Source organism: Scyliorhinus canicula, chromosome 2 (assembly GCF_902713615.1).
Source record: "Scyliorhinus canicula chromosome 2, sScyCan1.1, whole genome shotgun sequence".
Classification (NCBI taxonomy): Eukaryota; Metazoa; Chordata; class Chondrichthyes; order Carcharhiniformes; family Scyliorhinidae; genus Scyliorhinus; species Scyliorhinus canicula.
In genome coordinates this window covers 36,611,356-36,632,457 of record NC_052147.1, presented here as the reverse complement: position 1 = coordinate 36,632,457, position 21,102 = coordinate 36,611,356, and the positions used below count along the sequence as shown (strand labels likewise).

General features: G+C 43.1%; 1 protein-coding gene across 5 annotated transcripts in view; it reads right to left on the bottom strand.

Annotated features, from left to right (window-relative positions):
• Positions 1-12,038: 12,038 nt before the first annotated feature.
• The window catches only part of LOC119952464 (TOG array regulator of axonemal microtubules protein 1), a 173,248-nt gene continuing 164,184 nt past the window's right edge, over positions 12,039-21,102 (bottom strand). For all 5 annotated transcript variants that reach the window (XM_038776256.1, XM_038776270.1, XM_038776264.1 and 2 more), the window contains 3 exons: positions 19,416-19,635; positions 15,382-15,468; positions 12,039-13,412 (listed from right to left, as the gene is read on the bottom strand). In XM_038776256.1, coding sequence (XP_038632184.1) covers positions 13,159-13,412; positions 15,382-15,468; positions 19,416-19,635 — 561 coding nt within the window. In that variant the 3' untranslated portion in view covers positions 12,039-13,158. The remainder of the gene's footprint in view (positions 13,413-15,381; positions 15,469-19,415; positions 19,636-21,102) is intronic.

The following is a 21,102-nucleotide window of genomic DNA, read 5'->3' as shown; positions in this document are numbered from 1 at the left end:
TTGCCAATGTCATAAAAACCCATCTGGCTCACTAATGTCCCTTAAGGAAGGAAATCTGTCATCCTTACCTGGTCTGGCTTACATGAGACTCCAGACCACAGCAATGTGGTTGATTCTTAACTGCCTCCTCAAGGACAATAAGGGATGGGCAATAGATGCTGCCTGCGACACGCACGTCCCATGAACAAATTAAAAAACCCTTAATAAAAATCAATTAAGTTGGTCTGACATGATCTTCCCTGAACACCTCCACGCAGACTGTCTTTGATGAGTCCATGCCATTCTAAGTTATCCCTCGCTCTGTATTTATTTATAGAAAACATCTTTGGCGTTTTCTTGATTTTAATTTGAATTATAGAATCACTACAGCACTGAAGGAAGCCATTTGGTCATTAAGTCAATGGCAGTCATTTTTAGACCAATCCACTCAGGCCCTTTCTATCCCTGTGGCCCTGTAAGTTTATTTCCCTCAATTGTCCATCTAATTTCCGTTGGAAATTTCCATTCTCGTACTCAGTGAGTTCCAGGTCATTGCTTAAAAACGTTATTCCTTGTACCCGCCCTGCTCAAAACTTAACTGTCCTCCTTGAGCTTGCACTATCCTGAAATGGGAGCAGCTTTTGTCTACCTTATCTTAATTTGTCATACTTTGCAACCCCTATCAAATCTCCCTTCAATCTCCTATGCTCAATGGAGAACAATTCCAGCTTTCGAGGTGACCATGTAGCTAAAATCTGTCTTCCCTGGAATAATTCTGGCAAATCTCTATGCTCTCTTAAGGACCCTGACATCCTTCCTGAAGTGTGCTGGCCAGATATGGATGCACTCCTCTATAGTTTGATGTGGCAGGGGGATGGGAACCAATGCTGGAAGTTGGAAGGTAGTAAAACAGGGACAGAAACAAAAGGAAGTAAGGGGAAAAGTGCAAGGCAGAGAAGACATAGTCAGAAATCCATAAGGGCGACAGTACAAGGTACAGTGACTGAGGGGAGCACAGTGAATAGGCCCAGTAATAACAAAAGGAATAAAACTGGAGATGTTAAGATTCAAAACAGAGGTAAAAAAACCAACATAAGTGTACTTTACCTGAATGCTCGTAGTATTCGGAATAAAGTGAATGAGTTGGTGGCACAAATCATCGTAAATGACTATGATTTAGTGGCCATTACTGAAACATGGTTAAAGGATGGTCACGACTGGGAGTTAAATATCCGAGGGTATCAAACTATTCGGAAGGACAGAGTGGATGGTAAGGGAGGTGGTGTTGCTCTGTTATTTAAGGATGACATCCGGGCAATAGTAAGGGATGACATCGGTGCTATGGAGGATAAGGTTGAATCCATTTGGGTGGAAATCAGGAATAGTAAGGCGAAAAAGTCACTGATAGGAGTAGTCTATCGGCCACCAAATAGTAACGAGATGGTGGGGCAGGCAATAAACAAAGAAATAACTGATGCATGTAGAAATGGTACAGCAGTTATCATGGGGGATTTTAATCTACATGTCGATTGGTTTAACCAGGTCGGTCAAGGCAACCGTGAGGAGGAGTTTATAGAATGTATCCGCGATAGTTTCCTAGAACAGTATGTAATGGAACGTACGAGGGAACAAGCGGTCCTAGATCTTGTCCTGTGTAATGAGACAGGATTGATTCATGATCTCATAGTTAGGGATCCTCTCGGAAGGAGCGATCACAATATGGTGGAATTTAAAATACAGATGGAGGGTGAGAAAGTAAAATCAAATACTAGTGTTTTGTGTTTAACAAAGGAGATTACAAGGGGATGAGAGAAGAACTAGCTAAGCTAGACTGGGAGCTAAGACTTTATGGTGGAACAGTTGAGGAACAGTGGAGAACCTTCCAAGCGATTTTTCACAGTGCTCAGCAAAGGTTTATACCAACAAAAAGGAAGGACGGAAGAAAGAGGGAAAATCGACCGTGGATATCTAAGGAAATAAGGGAGAGTATCAAATTGAAGGAAAAAGCATATAAAGTGGCAAAGATTGCTGGGAGATTAGAGGACTGGGAAATCTTTAGGGGGCCACAGAAAGCTACTAAAAAAGCTATAAAGAAGAGTAAGATAGAGTATGAGAGTAAACTTGCTCAGAATATAAAAACAGACAGTAAAAGTCTTTACAAATATATAAGACAAAAAAGAGTGGCTAAGGTAAATATTGGTCCTTTAGAGGATGAGAAGGGAGTTTTAATAATGGGAAATGAGGAAATGGCTGAGGAACTGAACAGGTTTTTTGGGTCGGTCTTCACAGTGGAAGACACAAATAACATGCCAGTGACTGATAGAAATGAGGCTATGACAGGTGAGGACCTTGAGACGATTGTTATAACTAAGGAGGGAGTGATGGGCAAGCTAATGGGGCTAAAGGTAGACAAGTCTCCTGGCCCTGATGGAATGCATCCCAGAGTGCTAAAAGAGATGGCTAGGGAAATTGCAGATGCACTAGTGATAATTTACCGAAATTCACTAGACTCTGGGGTGGTCCCGGTGGATTGGAAATTAGCAAACGTGACGCCACTGTTTAAAAAAGGAGGTAGGCAGAAAGCAGGAAATTATAGGCCAGTGAGTTTAACTTCGGTAATAGGGAAGATGCTGGAATCTATCATCAAGGAAGAAATTGCGAGGCATCTGGATAGAAATTGTCCCATTGGGCAGACGCAGCATGGGTTCGTAAAAGGCAGGTCGTGCCTAACTAATTTAGTGGAATTTTTTGAGGACATTACCAGTGCAGTAGATAACGGGGAGCCGATGGATGTGGTATATCTGGATTTCCAGAAAGCCTTTGACAAGGTGCCACACAAAAGGTTGCTGCATAAGATAAAGATGCATGGCATTAAGGGTAAAGTAGTAGCATGGATAGAGGATTGGTTAATTAATAGAAAGCAAAGAGTTGGGATAAATGGGTGTTTCTCTGGTTGGCAATCAGTAGCTAGTGGTGTCCCTCAGGGATCCGTGTTGGGCCCACAATTGTTCACAATTTACATTGATGATTTGGAGTTGGGGACCAAGGGCAATGTGTCCAAGTTTGCAGATGACACTAAGATGAGTGGTAAAGCGAAAAGTGCAGAGGATACTGGAAGTCTGCAGAGGGATTTGGATAGGTTAAGTGAATGGGCTCGGGTCTGGCAGATGGAATACAATGTTGACAAATGTGAGGTTATCCATTTTGGTAGGAATAACAGCAAACGGGATTATTATTTAAACGATAAAATATTAAAGCATGCCGCTGTTCAGAGAGACTTGGGTGTGCTAGTGCATGAGTCACAGAAGGTTGGTTTACAAGTGCAACAGGTGATTAAGAAGGCAAATGGAATTTTGTCCTTCATTGCTAGAGGGATGGAGTTTAAGACTAGGGAGGTTATGTTGCAATTGTATAAGGTGTTGGTGCGGCCACACCTGGAGTATTGTGTTCAGTTTTGGTCTCCTTACTTGAGAAAGGACGTACTGGCGCTGGAGGGTGTGCAGAGGAGATTCACTAGGTTAATCCCAGAGCTGAAGGGGTTGGATTATGAGGAGAGGTTGAGTAGACTGGGACTGTACTCGTTGGAATTTAGAAGGATGAGGGGGGATCTTATAGAAACATTTAAAATTATGAAGGGAATAGATAGGATAGATGCGGGCAGGTTGTTTCCACTGGCGGGTGACAGCAGAACTAGGGGGCATAGCCTCAAAATAAGGGGAAGTAGATTTAGAACTGAGTTTAGGAGGAACTTCTTCACCAAAGGGTTGTGAATCTATGGAATTCCTTGCCCAGTGAAGCAGTTGAGGCTCCTTCATTAAATGTTTTTCAGGTAAAGATAGATAGTTTTTTGAAGAATAAAGGGATTAAGGGTTATGGTGTTCGGGCCGGAAAGTGGAGCTGAGTCCACAAAAGATCAGCCATGATCTCATTGAATGGCGGAGCAGGCTCGAGGGGCCAGATGGCCTACTCCTGCTCCTAGTTCTTATGTTCTTATAGTTGTGGCCTAACCAGAGCTTTGTAAAGGTTCAGCATAATTTCCTTGCTTTTGTACTCAAAACCTCAATGAATGATGCCCAAGATCCCATATGCTTTTCTAATTACTCTCTCAATATGTCCTGCTGGCTTCAATGGCCCAGGCACATGAATCCCTCCCAAGGTCCCTCTGCCCCTGCACGTTCTTTAGAACTATTGCCATTAAATTTATATTGCCTCTCCCTTTCCCTCCTGCCATAATGCATTTCCTCACACTTCTCTGTACCAAATTCCATCTACAACTTGTCTCCCCATTCTGCTAGCCTTTCTATGTCCTCTTGCAGTCAATTGGTATCATCCTCACTTTTTGCCCCAACTCCCAAGTTTGGTATCATTGATAAATTTTGAGATTTTTCTTTGAATTCCAATATTCAAGTCATTCACATATATCAGAAAAGCAGTGGTCCCTGCTGACCACTGACCTTTGGAAAATACCATTGTCCACTATGCTCCAGTCCGGAAACAACTATCTACTGCAACTCTGTTTTCGGTCCTTAAGTCAATTTTGTATCCAAGCTTACACAGACTCTCCTGCTCGATAAGCCCATTTGTTCACCAGCCTTTTATGTGGTACTTTGTCAAATCCATCTTTCTTAAAATCCAGATAATATCTATTGCATTTCTTTCATCACCCTGTTACATTAAGAGATCTGCATTTTGCAAATCTATGCTGACCCTGGTTATTTAACTAAAACCTCTCCAAATTTCTATTGAATATTCATTTGCCTGATTATTGTTTCTAAACTTTACCCACCACTGATGTAAAACTGACACACTTGTAGTTACCAGGATTGTCTATAACACACTTTCTTGAATTATGCTGTGACATTTGTCACTCTCCATCCCAGGTCCCTCTGAAAATATTATTTTCTTGCTTTTCTAAGTTCCTGTTTAATTTCACCGCTACACTTCTGTACTCTTGGTCTTCTGCAGGCATTGAGCTCTTGGTATCAACATAAGCTTCCCTTTTATCTTATCCTACTATGTATGTTCTTTGACACTAGGCAACCTAGATTTCTGAGCCCCACCATTTTCTTTTGGGAACGTTTTATTCTGAACCCTATGTTCTTGAATGTCTCCCACTGCTCTTACACTCAATGGCGGGATTCTCCGATCCTTCGGCCATGTCCGCAAGATCCATCTGGTCTTAGAACCAGAAAGTCGGCGGCGCCCCCGCACTGCTCCTCCGTTCGGTGTTGGGGGGGGGGGGGGGGTGGAGGGGTGGCTAGCTTCCGCGCAGTGTAAAGCCAGATTTTACCTGCTGTTACAGCTGAAGAATGGGTGGGCATGTACGCGGCTGCCGCGCCGTGCAACATGGTGCCGGCTGCACGTGGACCCGGCTTGCCAAAATCTGCCCTCCTGCAACCAGCCTCGTCAACTCCAAACCACCCCCCCTACCAGTCTCCCCAGCCTCTGCTGTACCCCCCTGCCAGTGGAACGGCTCCCCCCAGCCCCCGACTGTGGCGGCACTGGACTCAGTCCGCACCCGCCACGCGATGACCCCAAATGGTGTGACCACACGTGTCCCACGCCGTCGGGGACTTGGCCCATCAGGAGCGGAGCATCAGGCGAGGGCCTCAGAAGACGCCCCGAGACCGTCCATACGGCGTGTGACGCATTCCTCGAGTACGCCGTTTTTGAGGGGCGGAGCATTGCAAAAAAGGTGGGGGTTCTCCGGCTGATTGCCCAACGTGATTTCGGTGTCGACGATCGGAAAATCCAGCCCGTTTACTTTCAAGTAGCTATTTTCAGTCTCATTTTTGCCAAACAACATTTCAGCTTACTAAAATGAGCCTTTTCCAATTTAAAACTTTTACTCTTGGTCGATCTTTATCCATTTTCATAACCATGCTAAATCTAACTGAATTATGAAAACAACCATCGAATAACATTTCCAGCCACTCAGCTAAAAGCAAATCCAGAACTATGTTCTCTTGTTGAGCTTGCTACTTAGAGAGCTCTCCTGAATGCATTTTCAGAATTTAGCACCCTCTATACCTTATATGTTCAATGTATCCCAGTTAATATTAGGTTGTTGAATTCCCCTTTACTGTCCTCTTGCTTCTGCAATTCTTCACAAGTGGCTACATATTTGCTCTTCTATCTCCTTCTGACTGGAGGTCTATTATATGCTCACAACAGCCCCTTTTTTCTTCCTCCGTTCAATCCATGTGGGTTCACGTGAAGATTCTTTTCGTAGACCACTTCTCCTTAATATTAGTTAAAGAAACAATTTCAGCTTTCTGATCTGCCCTCGTTTTTTTAATCCCAGCTGAAAATCCTAACCAGAAATGTTGAGTTACTATTCCTTCTCTGTCAGCGATGATTCAGTCATAGCTATATTTCTTTCAAGTGTTTATCTGCCTTATTCACGAGAATTTTTGTAAACCACTATTTATTGAAAACTTCTTTGTTACCTATTTTGTAGTGAAACCCCTACCACCTTGAAGGACACGTGCAACAGGCACATGGGAACACCACCACCTTCAACATCCACTCTGAGTCACACACTATCCTGATTAATACATTACTGTTCTTTTATCGTTGTCAATCAACATTTTGGAACAACCTACCTAACAGCACTGTGCGAGTACCTTCAACACAAGAAGGCTCGAGGCAGTGGCACATCACTATCTTCTCAAGGGCAACTAGGGATGGGCAATAAATACTGGCCTTGTCAGCGACATCTACATCTGTTGTGAACGAATAGAAAAGCAATCTTTTGCAAATCCAGCCACTTAATTATTTTTGAAGCGCAGTCACTTGTAATTTTTAAAATGGGGAGAAATGTTTTTCCAGATATGGATGCAGAAGTGAGTCAGGAGATATAGTGAGGATAAAAGAAGTTAAAAGTTAACCTCATCTTTTTGACCTAGACTAGGGAGGTAGAAAAGTTAAACATACAAACATAAACATAGAAAATAGATGCAAAGGTAGACCATTCAGCCCTTCGAGCCTGCATCACCATTCAATATGATCATGGCTGATCATGTAAATCTGGTATCCCACTCCCTCTCCATACCACTTGATCCCTTTAGTCACAAAGGTCACGTCCAGCTCCCTCTTGAATATATCCAATGAACTGGCCCCAACAGCTTTCTGTGGTCGAGAATTCCACAAGTTCACAACTCTGAGAGAAGTTCTTCCTCATCTCAGTCCTGAATGGCTTACCCCTTATCCTTAACCTTTGACCCCCTAGTTAGTTCTGGACGTCCCCAACTTCGGGAACATTCTTCCCGCATCTAGCCTGTACAGTCCCATTAGGATTTTATATGTTTCTATGAGATCTCCTCATTCTTCTTTGTGGGGTGACGATTGAGGGGTAAATGTTGGTAAGGATAGCGGGGGTAACTCCCATGCCATGGGTTTCCTTTTTGCATCCAAGCAAATAAATGAGGCAAAAAGGGGGTGACTTGAAGAAGGATTGGAGATTTTATAAGGAGGGTGAAGATTTGTGATAACAGGAGACAGGGAGAGGAGAGTTGGGCTGGAGATTAAAGGAACGGAAACTAAGGAGTCACTCAGTAAAGAGTCTGAAAGGGGAAAGGATATTTCTGGGATGGGCCTTGTATGATGATAGTGAATGAAAATTTTAAAAAGAGCGGCGAGATGGATGGAACAAGTTGAGTGCTCAAAGGAAGAAGAGAAGCCAGACTTACAAAAGCAAAATATTGCAGATGCTGGGAATCCAGTGGTTTAATGACTTAAAACACTGAGTTTCTTTACCAGCGCAAAATCTAGACCAATGATTTCAGGTATTAAAAATAAAGTTTTGGCTTCGATATGTTACTTGCCCTTGTGTAGCTTTCTTCAACATTAGAAGGCAGTAGTAACTAACGATCTACTATACCGAGATTTAGTTTCTAAATTGCAAAACAGATTTATTAACTGAATAAATGAACGAAAGCACTGTAGATTTACAGTTACAATGTCTGTTCCCAATCGCTATTCAGTATATCACAACAGAAAAAAGCGTTGGGAAATGCAGGATGTAAAACTCTCACGATTAAATAGTTTGCTGGAGCTCGATGCCAAGGCTGAAACATCATTGTTGCTTGGGTGAGTAAAAAAGGACAAGCCCATTGGCGCCCGACTGCAACAAGGACATAGTGGTTTCAAGAGGAAATATTAAGACCATAAGACATAGGAGCAGAATTAGGCCACTCTGCCCACCGAGTCTGCTTCGCCATTCAATCACGGCTGATATTTTTCTCATCCCATTCTCCTGCCTTCTCCCCATAACTCCTGATCCCCTTATTAATCAAGAACATATCTATCTCACTCTTAAAGACATTTAGTGATTTAGTTTCCACAGTCTTCTGTGGCAAAGAGTTCCACAGATTCAACACCTTCTGCTGAAGAAATTCCTCCTAATTTCTGTTTTGAAGGATCGTCCCTTTAGTGGGCGGTATTCCCCCCCCCCGGCCAGGTGGGAGAATCGGCGGGGTGCCACGCGAATCGCGCCTCACCGCCCCGACCCCCGCACGCGCTTCTCCCACCCCCGAAACAAGCGCTGCGCGAATCGCGCCGGGCCGCTCGGAGAATCGGCGGAAACAGCGAGCGGCAATTCTCCGGCCCGGATGGGCCGAGTGGCCACTCCGACATGGCAGGGTCCCGCCAGTGCCGTCTACCCCTGGTCGCTGCCGGCGGGAACTCTGCGGGAACGCTCGGGGGGCGGCCTGTGTGCGGGGGGGCCTCCAAAGGGGTCTGGCCCACGATCGGAGCACACCAATCGGCGGGCCGGATTCTCCCCCCCCCCCACCCGAGCCTACATTCCGCTGCGGCCGGCCCCTGAACACCCACGCCAGATTGCGCCGGGGCCGGCGCGCGTAAGAAGTTCCCCGCGCATGCGCAGGATGGCGCGGCCCAACTGCACATGCGCAGGATTGGGCTGCCCCAACTGCGCATGCATGGGTTGGCACGGCGAAGGCCTGAATAGATCGTTTCCGGGCCCTGTTCGTGCCGTCGTGAAACGCGACTGTGTTCATGATGGCGCGGGCACTTGGTCCGCGGAGCAGAGAATCGCCCCGTTTTCTCTGCTTCTAGTTTTTCCTCCAAGTGGAAACATCCTCTCCATGTCCACTCTATCCTTATAAGTTTCCTTATCTTAATATATCCTTGGGGGGGGGGGGGGGGGGGGGGGGAGGATGAGAAGAGCCGGAGAAGGGTGCAGGGTGTAGATGGGAGGGTTATTTTGTCCTCGCTATGTTCATTGAAGGCCCCCATCAGTCAGATTTAATCTTTTTCTTTTTGGCTATGCTTATTCTTAACAATGCTTTACCCTGTTGAGGATGGAGGTTTGTCAAGCTCTGGGGGCTGGGGAGAGTCAATCATTTCCCCTGAATTGGGTCTTCATCTTTGCTGCTCTTCAGTTGCCAGGTCTTTTGTGAGAGGGGTTAGTTTTAATATCCTCCATGTGACGTGGTAGATGGTGTATCTGGTGGGGTGGTCCCTTTCGGGAAGGTTTATTTAGGTGCCATGTCTTACATGGGGTTGGATGGGACTAGCCTGGGGAGGGGAGGTGCCCTGGGTGCCAGTTCTTTCATGCATTTATTCTTGTGGCGGCACTGGGCTAGGCCAGGCCTGACATTGTGGTCATTATATGGTGGCTCCTCAGGCAGTAGCACCTCCCTTGTTGGTGGTCTGTCAGTTCTTGCTCTTCTTCTTCATCACTTTTCTTCTCACTTGGCAAGAAGATGAGGGGTGTTACCTACAGTCCTCTTAATTTTGATGCCTTTGATCTAGTGGTGGTGGTGCTGGAATGTGGGCCTTGGTGGCATGGACAAGCCAACACGTTTTTTTGTTGGCTTTTGGGTGGCCGGATCCTTTCTTTTATTTGTAATGGTCTCGGTGTTGGGTGGAGGTCCCTGCAATTCTGGGGGAGGGGGCTGCCTGGCTGGCCCTCCCTCCTGGGGACCTCCCAATTTAGAGGTTGCTCTAACGGCCCTCCCGCCCTGGTGCGGATTTACTCCGTCTTTTTGATTGGACCAGGCTATATTCCTTGCGTGGACGCCTGTTGCTCTTTTAGGTGGATGCTGGTGGTTCAATGATCTGTTTTGCCCTTGGACTTGGGAGATTATGGGGGTCAGTTTCTTGCTCTTGTTCTCTTTTTACTTATTCTATGGGAGATCCTGGGATGATAATATGGCCTAGTTATACCCGGTCCTCTCTTTGAATCTGTCTTGTGCCATCTTGAAAGTGTAGAGTGGCAGTCCGTTCCGGCCTTGGTCTGAAGAATTGCGCAGTAGGGTTAGAGAATTTCCCTTTAGCTCTGGGATTCTTAGGGTATTGTTTTCCTCTTTTATCATTCTGTTTTTAAGCTATGGATGTGATGTCGGTCTAAATCTGTTTGAGTGTAGCCGAGTCATTTATTAGTGGACGCAACCTGTTGGGGATTTTCTCCCTGGATTCAACCAGTTTTGTTGTTCCTAATACAGTAATGACTGTTGTTTTGGGCTGTACCTATTGTAGATTGACACCTGTAGCTGCCTTTTTGCTTTTTCTTGTTCTTTGCAAATGTGTAACAATTGAAAAATTCCAATAAATAGACGTTTAAAACAAAATAAAAAAAACAAACTACCTTCCACTTTGAGCATCCTACTATATATTTTAGTATATTACTTATAACCATCTTGGGAAATGCTGTGTTGATAGCATTCAGGCAAAGTGGTGTGCGTAAACCTGCGACATTCCAGTCCTGCTTTTTCAGCATGACGACTGGAACATTTTCATCAAGGTGTCTCTATCGTTGGGATTATATATCTTTGCAAGATTTCTTGAAGCTGTCAGCACTGAGAACAAAATAACATTTACGTTGGCCATCTGAAGAAATATAAAGAACACATCATAAGGAGATTATGGAGGAAACCTCACAGACGATCGGGAATTTCACTTTTTTTCAGTTCATCACATTCAGATTGCGTGAGGATGAAGCTCATGTGGAAAAATCTACTGTGACTACAATGCAGGATTTTGAATGTTAGCAAACAATGAATCAGTTTCCCTGTGCTAGATTTAATAGATGCTTACATTTTTACCAACTGTTGTTTAAAGAAAAAGCGATCATTATTCTCAGTGGGTTAACAAATGACACACTGGGACTGATTTATAGGACAGGATAATACAGGGATGTTAATAGCATTGTACAAACAAAATAAAATTATTAAGATAAGAGAACCAAGATATGCATATTTGTGGTCAAGTGAAATTGAGGGAGAATAGATAATATATTTATATTTCCAAAATGTGTAGTAATTGTCACTTCAAATTTAACTGAGTTTCTTACTGTTTGAACCCCTTAATCTCAATAGTTCACTGCCTATAATGTTCACTGCCTAAAGTGAAGAGGACAGCAAATGTACCGCCAAACATACATTTACAGTTACATGCCAGTAAGCTCAAGTTGCTAGACTGATTTTTTTTTTTAAATATGAAAAGTAACCTTTTTTCAAAAGGAGGAACAGATAGGACGAATTGGGCATTCCATTCAAAGAGCTGGCATAGGCACAGTGGGACGAATGGCCTCATATGTGCACGTGCTGCATGCCTAGATGAATTTAAAGTTCCGAGAGTGAAGTATTTTGAGCTTGAATATCATAAATAACAAAATTTCAATTTCCCAAGTTGTTGCATTCCAACATCCAGTTGCTCAATTTCTCCCATCAGTTTTTCCAACCACACAAAACTACAAATGAACTACAAAACTACAACCAGGCTGCTGCTTGATATGGTAAGTGCAATCTAGATTTGTTCTTGTGACATTTGGCTTTATTTTTATTCCTGATTTTGGAACTTGTATCTCCTGTGGCACTAGAACTGTTCATAGATTTATCATTATTGATTTAAAGTCTTTAAATAAAAATGGCTATGTTTTTGTGTGTTGCATTATTTACGTGGCTGACCATTTGAGTTGCAGAGGAACACTGCTGAAGATCCATAATTTTAACAGTGCATCATCAGACATTGACTAGCCTTCACCAGAAGTGTGATTCTAATTGTAGTTAGCCTTGCCAAGCAGAAAATCACAATTTCATTTGCTGAGTAGCTTTATTGCTGACAGCAACCATAGACAGAAGTCAGTTAAGAGAGTAGTGTGTTCTGCTGAGGCACATTAATCTTATTTCAATTGCAAGTTTGATCAATCAACCAGAACATAACCAGGCTATAACATTCTCAAAATAACAAAGATGCTGCTTTTAAAGAAATAAAATAATTTACTTCCTTTAAACACTTTGTCTAAAATCACGTACCCTTGCCTGTGGAGTGATGAGCAGCTTGTGCTATTGCCAACAATTTACACAATTACACAAATGGACTTTAGTGTAATTAGTTTCACAAATTTGTAGTTAAAAGCAAGATTTTTAAAAAGTATGCTCACATAAAAATATGGAATATACATTTATCAAGAATGCTTTTAAGACAACTGCGTATACATTAGAATCTGTAACAAAAATATTTTTTTGTAGTGATCTTGGTCATGCCATGTTATACCTATTTTAAGCACAATGTAAGGGGTAGGATTTATGTTCAACTTTCAAGCTATTAAAATAATAAATTACAACCAGCAGGAATAAACTAATACTGTACAATACACAATTGGAGCAATGAATGCTTTTCATTTTCTATCACCGAGGACTAATATAAAACAACCACTGATTGAACTCTGCCTATCAAGACCTTCAATTAGATTCTTCCCTCTCTTGCCCTCCAGTGATATGGAAATGTAGCATTAAATAGAGATTGGTGGGTATATTAGGTAACACAATACACCTGATTGCAAATATAGAAACATATATAATTTGATGTGCACTACAACTTTACAATAAATGACATCAATTTCCATACAGTGATAGTGTTATACGTCTATTAGATTCTACTGTACAGAAGTGCAAAATTAGCTGCAGTGATTTTAGTGTAAAGGTTGCTTACGGTTACTGGAGAAACCGGACTGTATATTGCAACAATTACAAAATTTAGAATCCAATATCAACTTGGAGCATATATAGTATGCAAACACCAAAGATTTGTTCCAGTCCTCAAAAATAAATTCATTCTGATTCGAGAAAAGTGCAGGCACTATGGGGAACACATCTGTGTTGCTTCCCTTATTTTCACTGAGTAACATTACTGAAATTGTTCTTTTGGGTTTTAGGGAGTCAAGTCTAGCAGATCTTGTAATGTCTTTGCAATATGTGGTGGGCGGATTGGGGCTTGATCAATTAAGCTTTGGCCCATTGGTTTAAACAAAGCCTTAGCCAGTTTAGCTGCAGCGATACGAATGTTTCCTCCGCTCCCAGGAAGTGAACCACTGTTCGTCATATTTCCCAGAAGATGCCACAAAACTGGCAAAACCTTTTGTTCAACAATCTGAGGCTTCCGTATGTATAGGTCTTGAACCAGATCTGAAATGGAAAAAAAGCGGTAAATCTAATAACTTACTTTTAGTTATGTTGAAGATGAAAGGTCAATGGAGCAACCTGCAGTTGCATCCTGTGAGATATTTGATGTAATAGCTAATCATCAAAAGTACAGTAGCCTACTGGTTGTGATTAACAATCTAGAGATAGATTGAGATGTTAAATTCCATTATGGCAAATTCAATTTTAAAATCTAGTCATTTATAGGCTAGCATCAGAAAGCATGGAAGATGTGAGGTTGTCATAAAAACACAACTGATCCACTAATATCATTCAGGAAAAGTACCTGATGTTCTGCCTAGTATGGCCTACACGTTATCTGCTGGACTATAATCGCTCCCATGGTAACTAGGGCATGGTCAATTACTACTAGTTTGCTATGTTATTTAATATCTTATGATTCTTTGCATCCTTGCACTCTGACATAATGTTGGAGAGAGGGTCATTGATGAATCAGCTGAAAATGTTTGTACCTAAGGCACGACACTGAGGAACTCTTCCAACTGGGGCTGAGATGATCGGTTTATAATGACCACAACCATCTTCCTTTATGCTAACTATGAATCCATCTAATGGAAAGTTTTATATTCCATTTCCACTGATGTCAATCTTGATGGGGCTCTTTGATACCATACGTGCTCAAATGCTGCCTTGATGTTAAGGGCAATCAGGCTCACCTCACCTCTGAATTTTGATTCTTTGAACTGAGACTGTAAAGATATCTGGAGTGGAGTACCCCTGATGAAACCCAAATTGAGTATCAGTAAGCAGGTTGTGGCTGAGTAAGTGCCCTTCATAGCACTGTTGACCAAGAGAAATAGACTGATTGCATATGTCCTGCATTTTGCAGACAGGGCATACTGGTGCAATTTTTCACTTTATTGGGTATATGCTAGTATTGTAGTTGTGGTGGAGAGCAGCTTGACTAGCAGCATAGCTAGATCTGAAGTAAAAGTCTTCAATATGACAGCTGGGATGTTGTTGGGAAGTAGAACCTTTGCTATATTCAGTGGCTTCAGCCATTTCTTTATTGCACTGACATGCTGGGCTTTGCCATTATTGAGAATATTTTTGCAGCCTCCACTAGTTAGTTGTTTAATTATTCACCACCACTCACGACTGGATATGACAAATGCAGGGCTTTGAGCTGATCAGTTGGTTGTGAGATCACTTAACTCTGTCAATGCATATAGTCCTACGTTATAGCTTCTTCAGTTTGGTACTAGTCATTCGTGGCTGACACTCAGCCACTTTTGGTAATGGACATTGATGTTCCCCATGCAGAGTATATTCCATGCTACCCTTAGTGCTTCTGCCAAATGGTGTTCAACCTGGAGCTGTATTGATTCATTAGCTGAGGTTCAGTGGCGGTTGGTAATCAGCAGGAGGCTTTCTTGACCATAATTAACTTGATGCTATGAGATGTCTTGTGATGCAACTCATTTCCACATATTTCCAAATTTAAATATAGTTAACAATATTATCCTGCTTCAGGAAGGAATTTACATTTACAAAAGAAAGTTTATTAACTGCCTGAAAAACAGCTTTCTTTTTGCCCAGCTTTCTAGCCAATCAAACGCTCCATTCTGAAGGCTAATGCAATTATATCAATGTGGCCAGTTTAGAAATTCCTATAATGTTTACTGTCCATAATGCACATAAGTAATTAATCTGGTTTGCGACACACAAAGAAAAGATGAAACTCAGTTAAGCTGGGAAATACTTTCCATATCTTATACAGTCCAAAGGACATATTCACACTGATTTATAGTAGAAACCAGTATATAGATTGCCATGAGATATCTGGCATGTGTCTTTACAGGAGTATGTACAGGTCCAGACATGGTACCTTTCTTGTTCACCTAGTGCCAAACTGCATGTCCAATGAATACTAGTTCTGCAATTCTTCCTTAGTGTGGTAAGTAGTCATAACTGAAGAAGAAATATGCCTCACCTGCTAGTTTCTCAGTCATGTCTTGTTTCGCTTTTCCGTTCAAGAACTGAGCCTTGTTGCAGAAATGTTGGAGCAGCAGGAAATTATCTGAATGCAAATTTTAAAATGACATAATTATTTAGTGCCTTACATGCAAAGTACTTCATAACCTTTGAAGTGGTATATATAGGTAAACATGAAGCCAATTCAGATATAGCAAAGTTTAGCTCAGTGGGCTAGACAGCTGGTTTGTGATGCAGAACAAGGGCAGCAGCGCAGGTTCAATTCCTATGCTGGCTGCGATTATTCATAAAGGCCCCGCCTTCTCAATTTTGCCCCTCACCTGAGGTGTGGTGATCCTCAGATTAAACCACCACCAGTAAACTCTCCCCCTCAAAGGGAAAGCAACCTATCTGTGGACATCTGGGACTACCCTTTACAGAACCTTACCAGGCAAGGTTTTGTAAATGGCAAATTAGTGAATGGTCAGATTAATCTGCTTTTAGCTAATGTTTCTTGAGGAAACAAGTTTGGCTGGGACATTGGGAGAATTAACTGCTTTCCTTTAAGTTACACTATGGGATGCTTTAGGCCTTAAACAGGGAGATAGAACCTTGGTTTCAGTCTTATGCAAAAGACAATGCATCTGTACTGCATTGGAGAGTCAGCTTGGATTAAGTTCCCAGATCCTCAAGGTACATTTATAAGATGAATTTATAAAGTTATTTATCCAGCACATTTGCCTTCCATATTCAATCCAGTTCAAAATGAGCGGAACACTTCCTTAAACGACAGTGGTAAAACAATACTTGCCTTGAATTTTTATGTAAATCCAGTTAAAGGATGTTACTGTTGTGGAACAGATAACCTGCGTCAGCATCAAACACCAAATCTGAGCCTCAAAGCTTCCCCCTCAAAGCATAGAGTCTCATTCTGTGCGGATAGCCTGCTCCTCTGCATCTCAAGCTACCAGGCCAGCATAGAGGGGATAGTGAAACTCTTGGGGGAGTTTAGAACCTTCTCAGTTTACGGGCTTAGCCTGGGGGATTGCGGGATCTTCCCTGTGGGCCTGGAGAGGGAGGGACATAGCTCGGGGGTCGGCCTTTCAAACAGGCCCAGACTAGGTTCCGCTGCCTGGGGATCCAGGTGGCCCACGACTGGACATGGATTCACCAAATGGAACCTGACTAGTCTGGTGGAGGAAGTAAAAGGGGTCCTGTGGAAGTGGGGCTGACTCCCATCCTCCCTGGCAGGAGTGTAGACGATCAAAATGAGCGTGCTGCCTGGGTTCATCTTCCTGCTCAGGTCTCTCCCGATCTACATCCTGAAGGCCTTTTTAATCACAGTTGACAGGTTGGTTCTGGCAGTTGTGTGTGTGTATTGGGGAGGGGAGGGGAAGAACCTGAGGATCAAAAAAGGGGGTCCTGCGGGGCAGGAGAGTAATAATAATCTTTATTAGTGTCCCAGGTAGGCTTATATTAACACTCAATGAGGTTACTGTGAAAATCTAGTCGCCACATTCCAGTACCTGTTCGGATACACTGAGGGAGAATTCAGAATGTTCAATTCACTTAATAACCACACCTTCAGGAGTGGTGGGAGGAAACAGGAGCACCCGGAGGAAACCCATGCAGACACGGGGAGAACGTGCAGACTCCGCAGAGATAGTGATCCAAGCCAAGAATCGAACCGGGGTCCCTGGCCCTGTGCTACCATGCCACCTCCGTGTGGGTGGCCTGCGGTTTTGCCATTGAGCGGCCACAGCAGAGTAGTGCGGGAATCGGTTAGGGAAACTGGGTGGGTGAGGATGGAGGAGGGTACCTGTGCAGGGACGTCCTCCAAGCACTGCCCACGGCTGCACTTCCGTTCCCCCTGGCAGATACGCGAACAGCCCAGTGGTAGTAGCCACGCTCTGAACGTGTTAGCAGGTGAGGCAGCACTTCGATCTGGACGAGGTATCCACCATGGGCCCCATTTGTTACAGCCGCAGGGTCATGTCCGGAGAAATGGATGCCTCCTTCAGGGTGGAGACAGGACAAGGTAACTTTGACAGTTGGGGATGTCTGCACGGACGGTGTAGTGGCAACCCTGGAGGAACTTGCAGGGGGGGTTCCAACTCCCGAGAGGAGGCGAACCGAGATATAATCAGGTCGAGAACGTCTCCAGATACCAGGACACTCACTATTAGAAAGACAGCTGGACCTGATTTGTGGGGGGAGGGGGCGGGGGGAGAACATGTATGGGAGACCCTGGGTGAGACAAGGACAAAATGGGAGGGGGAACTAGGCATGAAGCTAGGGGAGGACTCTGGACCAAAGCACTGAACAGGGCAAACATCACCATGTGTGCAAGGCTGAGTCTAATGCAGCTAAAGGTGGTGCACAGAGCGCACCTGATCAGAACTCGAATGAGCAGGTTTTTCCCGGAGGTTAAGAACATATGTGAACGGTGCCAGGGAATTCCGGCCAACCACATCCACATGTTTTGGTCTTGCCCCAGACCTGTTGGGTACTGGACTTCCTTTTTTGAGGCCATGTCCAGGGTTGTTTGGGGGGGGGGGGGGGGGGGAGAGAGAGGGTGGAGCCATGCCCAAAAGTGGCGGTCTTCAGGGTATCAGATCAGCCAGAGCTCTTTTTGGGAGGGGTGGCCGGAGCCCTAGCTTTTGCCTCCCTGCCCGCCCGCCAGAGAATCCTACTTGGCTGGCAATCAGCAGCACCGCCCAAGGTTGCAGATTGCCTGTCCAACCTGGTAGAATTTCTCAGGCTGGAAAAAACAAAATTCACCATCCGTGGATCGGAAGTCTTCCACAGGACGTGGAAGCCGTTCACCAACTTGTTTCAAGACCTGTTTGTAGCCAGCAATCAATAAAATAGGTTGGGAAGTTGGGAGATATGGCACTAGCCATGGAAGAGGACAAAGGGGGTTGGGGAAGGAAAGGAGGGTGCGAACACACACAAGTGGAACGCAAGGGAAAAGCAGGAGGGTCAAAAGCCGCAGAAGACCAGCTCTAAGGCAAGTTGAGGCCCAAACCAAACTGTGCATAAATGTCTGTAAATATGTGTCGTGGCCATGTTGGAGAATGTCAAATATGTAAGAAAATTCCCTTTTAAGGGGAAGCCCTCACCTCCACCCTATCCCCATAACCCAATAACCTGCCTAAATGTTTTTGGTCACTAAGGGCAGTTGTTGAGATGCATGTCTGTTGTGAATATATGCATTGGTTTAACGTTGTTTTGTAAATTGCTGGATACAAAATATGAAAACGCAAAAACATAAAAAAAAAGAAATGATGCAAGGTCACCCTAGGCTGAAATGACAACTCTGCCTCTCTCTCTCTCTCTAACCACAGATGCTGCACAGTATTTCCAGTATCTTCTGCTTTCATTTCAGGTTTCTAGCATCCAAAGTGCTGTTTTTGCTTTCATATGCACTTCAAAAAATTCCATTAAAAAATTCAGAAATGGAATCTATGAAAACCGCCCATGCATGAGAATAGCTTGCTTTTCCAACTGATTGAATTCTTGATGCTTAATCCTGAAGATGTTGACTCGCTCCTGGGGTACAATTCCACAGTTACCAATGCTGCACCATTATTTCACAAGCGGCCACTCTTCAAGTATTGGAAAACTATTCTATCATGGAAGACATCACAGCGGTCCCCACTGTGCGTTGCAGGCAGAAATCTCATAATAATCAGCCATGGGAACCCTAGTTGATTTTTCGTTAAAGTTAATGTATCATCCCTGTCAATTAAGCCGAGATAATTTAACTTTGTATTTGGCACAAAGTCTGATCATGAAATTCAAGATGGCAAATGGTCACATGTCCAAACTTACCTCTTTTCTTCCATTTTCCACATAGTATTTATTGTAAAAATATCAGAACTCAAAACATATCCCAGCTTTCAAGATATTTAGCCAGATGTACAAAATACATTCTTCAGACCACATCTATCACTGCACATGCATATATACACGCATTCTAGGTGGCAGCTAATAATATAATGGCACTAGACAATATATCTTGAAACAGTTATTTCTGTCTCTTCTACATACCTATATGTTGAATGAGGGTGTGAATAACACCGATGGCAGCATTATAAATCCCAAGATTTTTGGAATTCAGATTGTTGTCGACAATGGCAGGGAAAAGAATGTTCAAAACCGGAGCCAGATTATCCTTCAGTAATGGAATAATTTTCTGCATGGTTTCTAATGCCATTTGATTCACCTTGCTGTTGAAGTCATGCAATCGAGGTTTGAAAGCATCAAAGATCTGGAGTAGAAAGTTATATACATACTTAATATGGTAATTTTTAAAGTCATATATTAATATGGGATATTATTAGTGAAGTATCCACAGGCCAGTCTCATTATGGATTTGATACATAGAACATAGAACATTACAGCGCAGTACAGGTCCTTCGACCCTTGATGTTGCGCCGACCTGTGAAACCACTCTAAAGCCCATCTACACTATTCGATTATCATCCATATGTTTATCCAATGGCCATTTGATGCCCTTAATGTTGGCGAGTCCACTACTGTTGCAGGCAGGGCATTCCACGCCCTTACTGCTCCCTGAGAAGAGAACCTACCTCTGACATCTGTCCTATATCTATCTCCCCTCATTTAAAGCTATGTCCCCTCGTAACTGAAACACAGCTACATAAGTAACAAGACTGGCACCTAAATATTGCAAGTTATAACAATCAGAAAGGGTACTGAAAAAGGGGTCGGCTAGAAATTCTGATTGGAGATAGGAATGACATTCGAAAAAGGGACATAATAATAATCTTTATTAGTGTCACAAGTAGGTTTCCATTAGAAATGAAGTTACTGTGAAAATCCCCTGATCGCCACATTCCGACGTCTGTTCGTGTTCAGAGGGAGAATTCAGAATGTCCAATTCACCTAACAAGCACGTGTGGAAGGAAACCGGAGGGCCCGGAGGAAAACCTTGCCGACATGGGGAGAACATGCAGACTCCGCATGACAGTGACCCAAGCGGGAATCGAACCTGGGACCCTGATGCTGTGAAGCAACAATGCTAACCACTGTGCTACCGTGCCGCCCCTAACCAACAGAACTAATAGAAAGGTAGAAACATAGGATTAAAATTGAAGACAAAGGATCAATCATGCTAACAGGAATATTATACAGACCACCTTACAGTGGAAAGGAGGTGGAGGGAGAAATGCAAAAGCAAATATGTGAAGTTAATAAAGGACATAGAATCATGGAAGATTTTAACTGGCAACAGCTAGTGAAAAGGGTACAGGGAATAACATTTTTACAATGTATGCAAGATGCCTTTTCATATCCAATATGCTAAAAAAAACAAATATAGCTTGATCTAGTAATGGGAAATAAACCAGAGTAGATAAGAGAAACATGGAGCAATATCTGAGAAACAGTGATCATGGCATAATAAGGTTTAAAATAAAGACTGAGAAAAATGTGTGTAAGACCAAAGCAATAAATTAGAAAAAAATATTTTAAGGGGATAAGAATGAGAAATATATCCTATATAGCAAGGACAAATTATACAGTGATGATACACCATGGATGAATAAGAAACAAAGACAGCAATGAAACTAAAGGAAAAAATAGACCAAGTACAGAGACAATAAGATAGGATGAGAAAAGGGATATGAAAAGGTTAGAAAAATAGACAGGGAAACAATTAAGAAGGGGAAGAAAAACTAAAAAGTAAATAATCAAGATATATATACAAATAAGT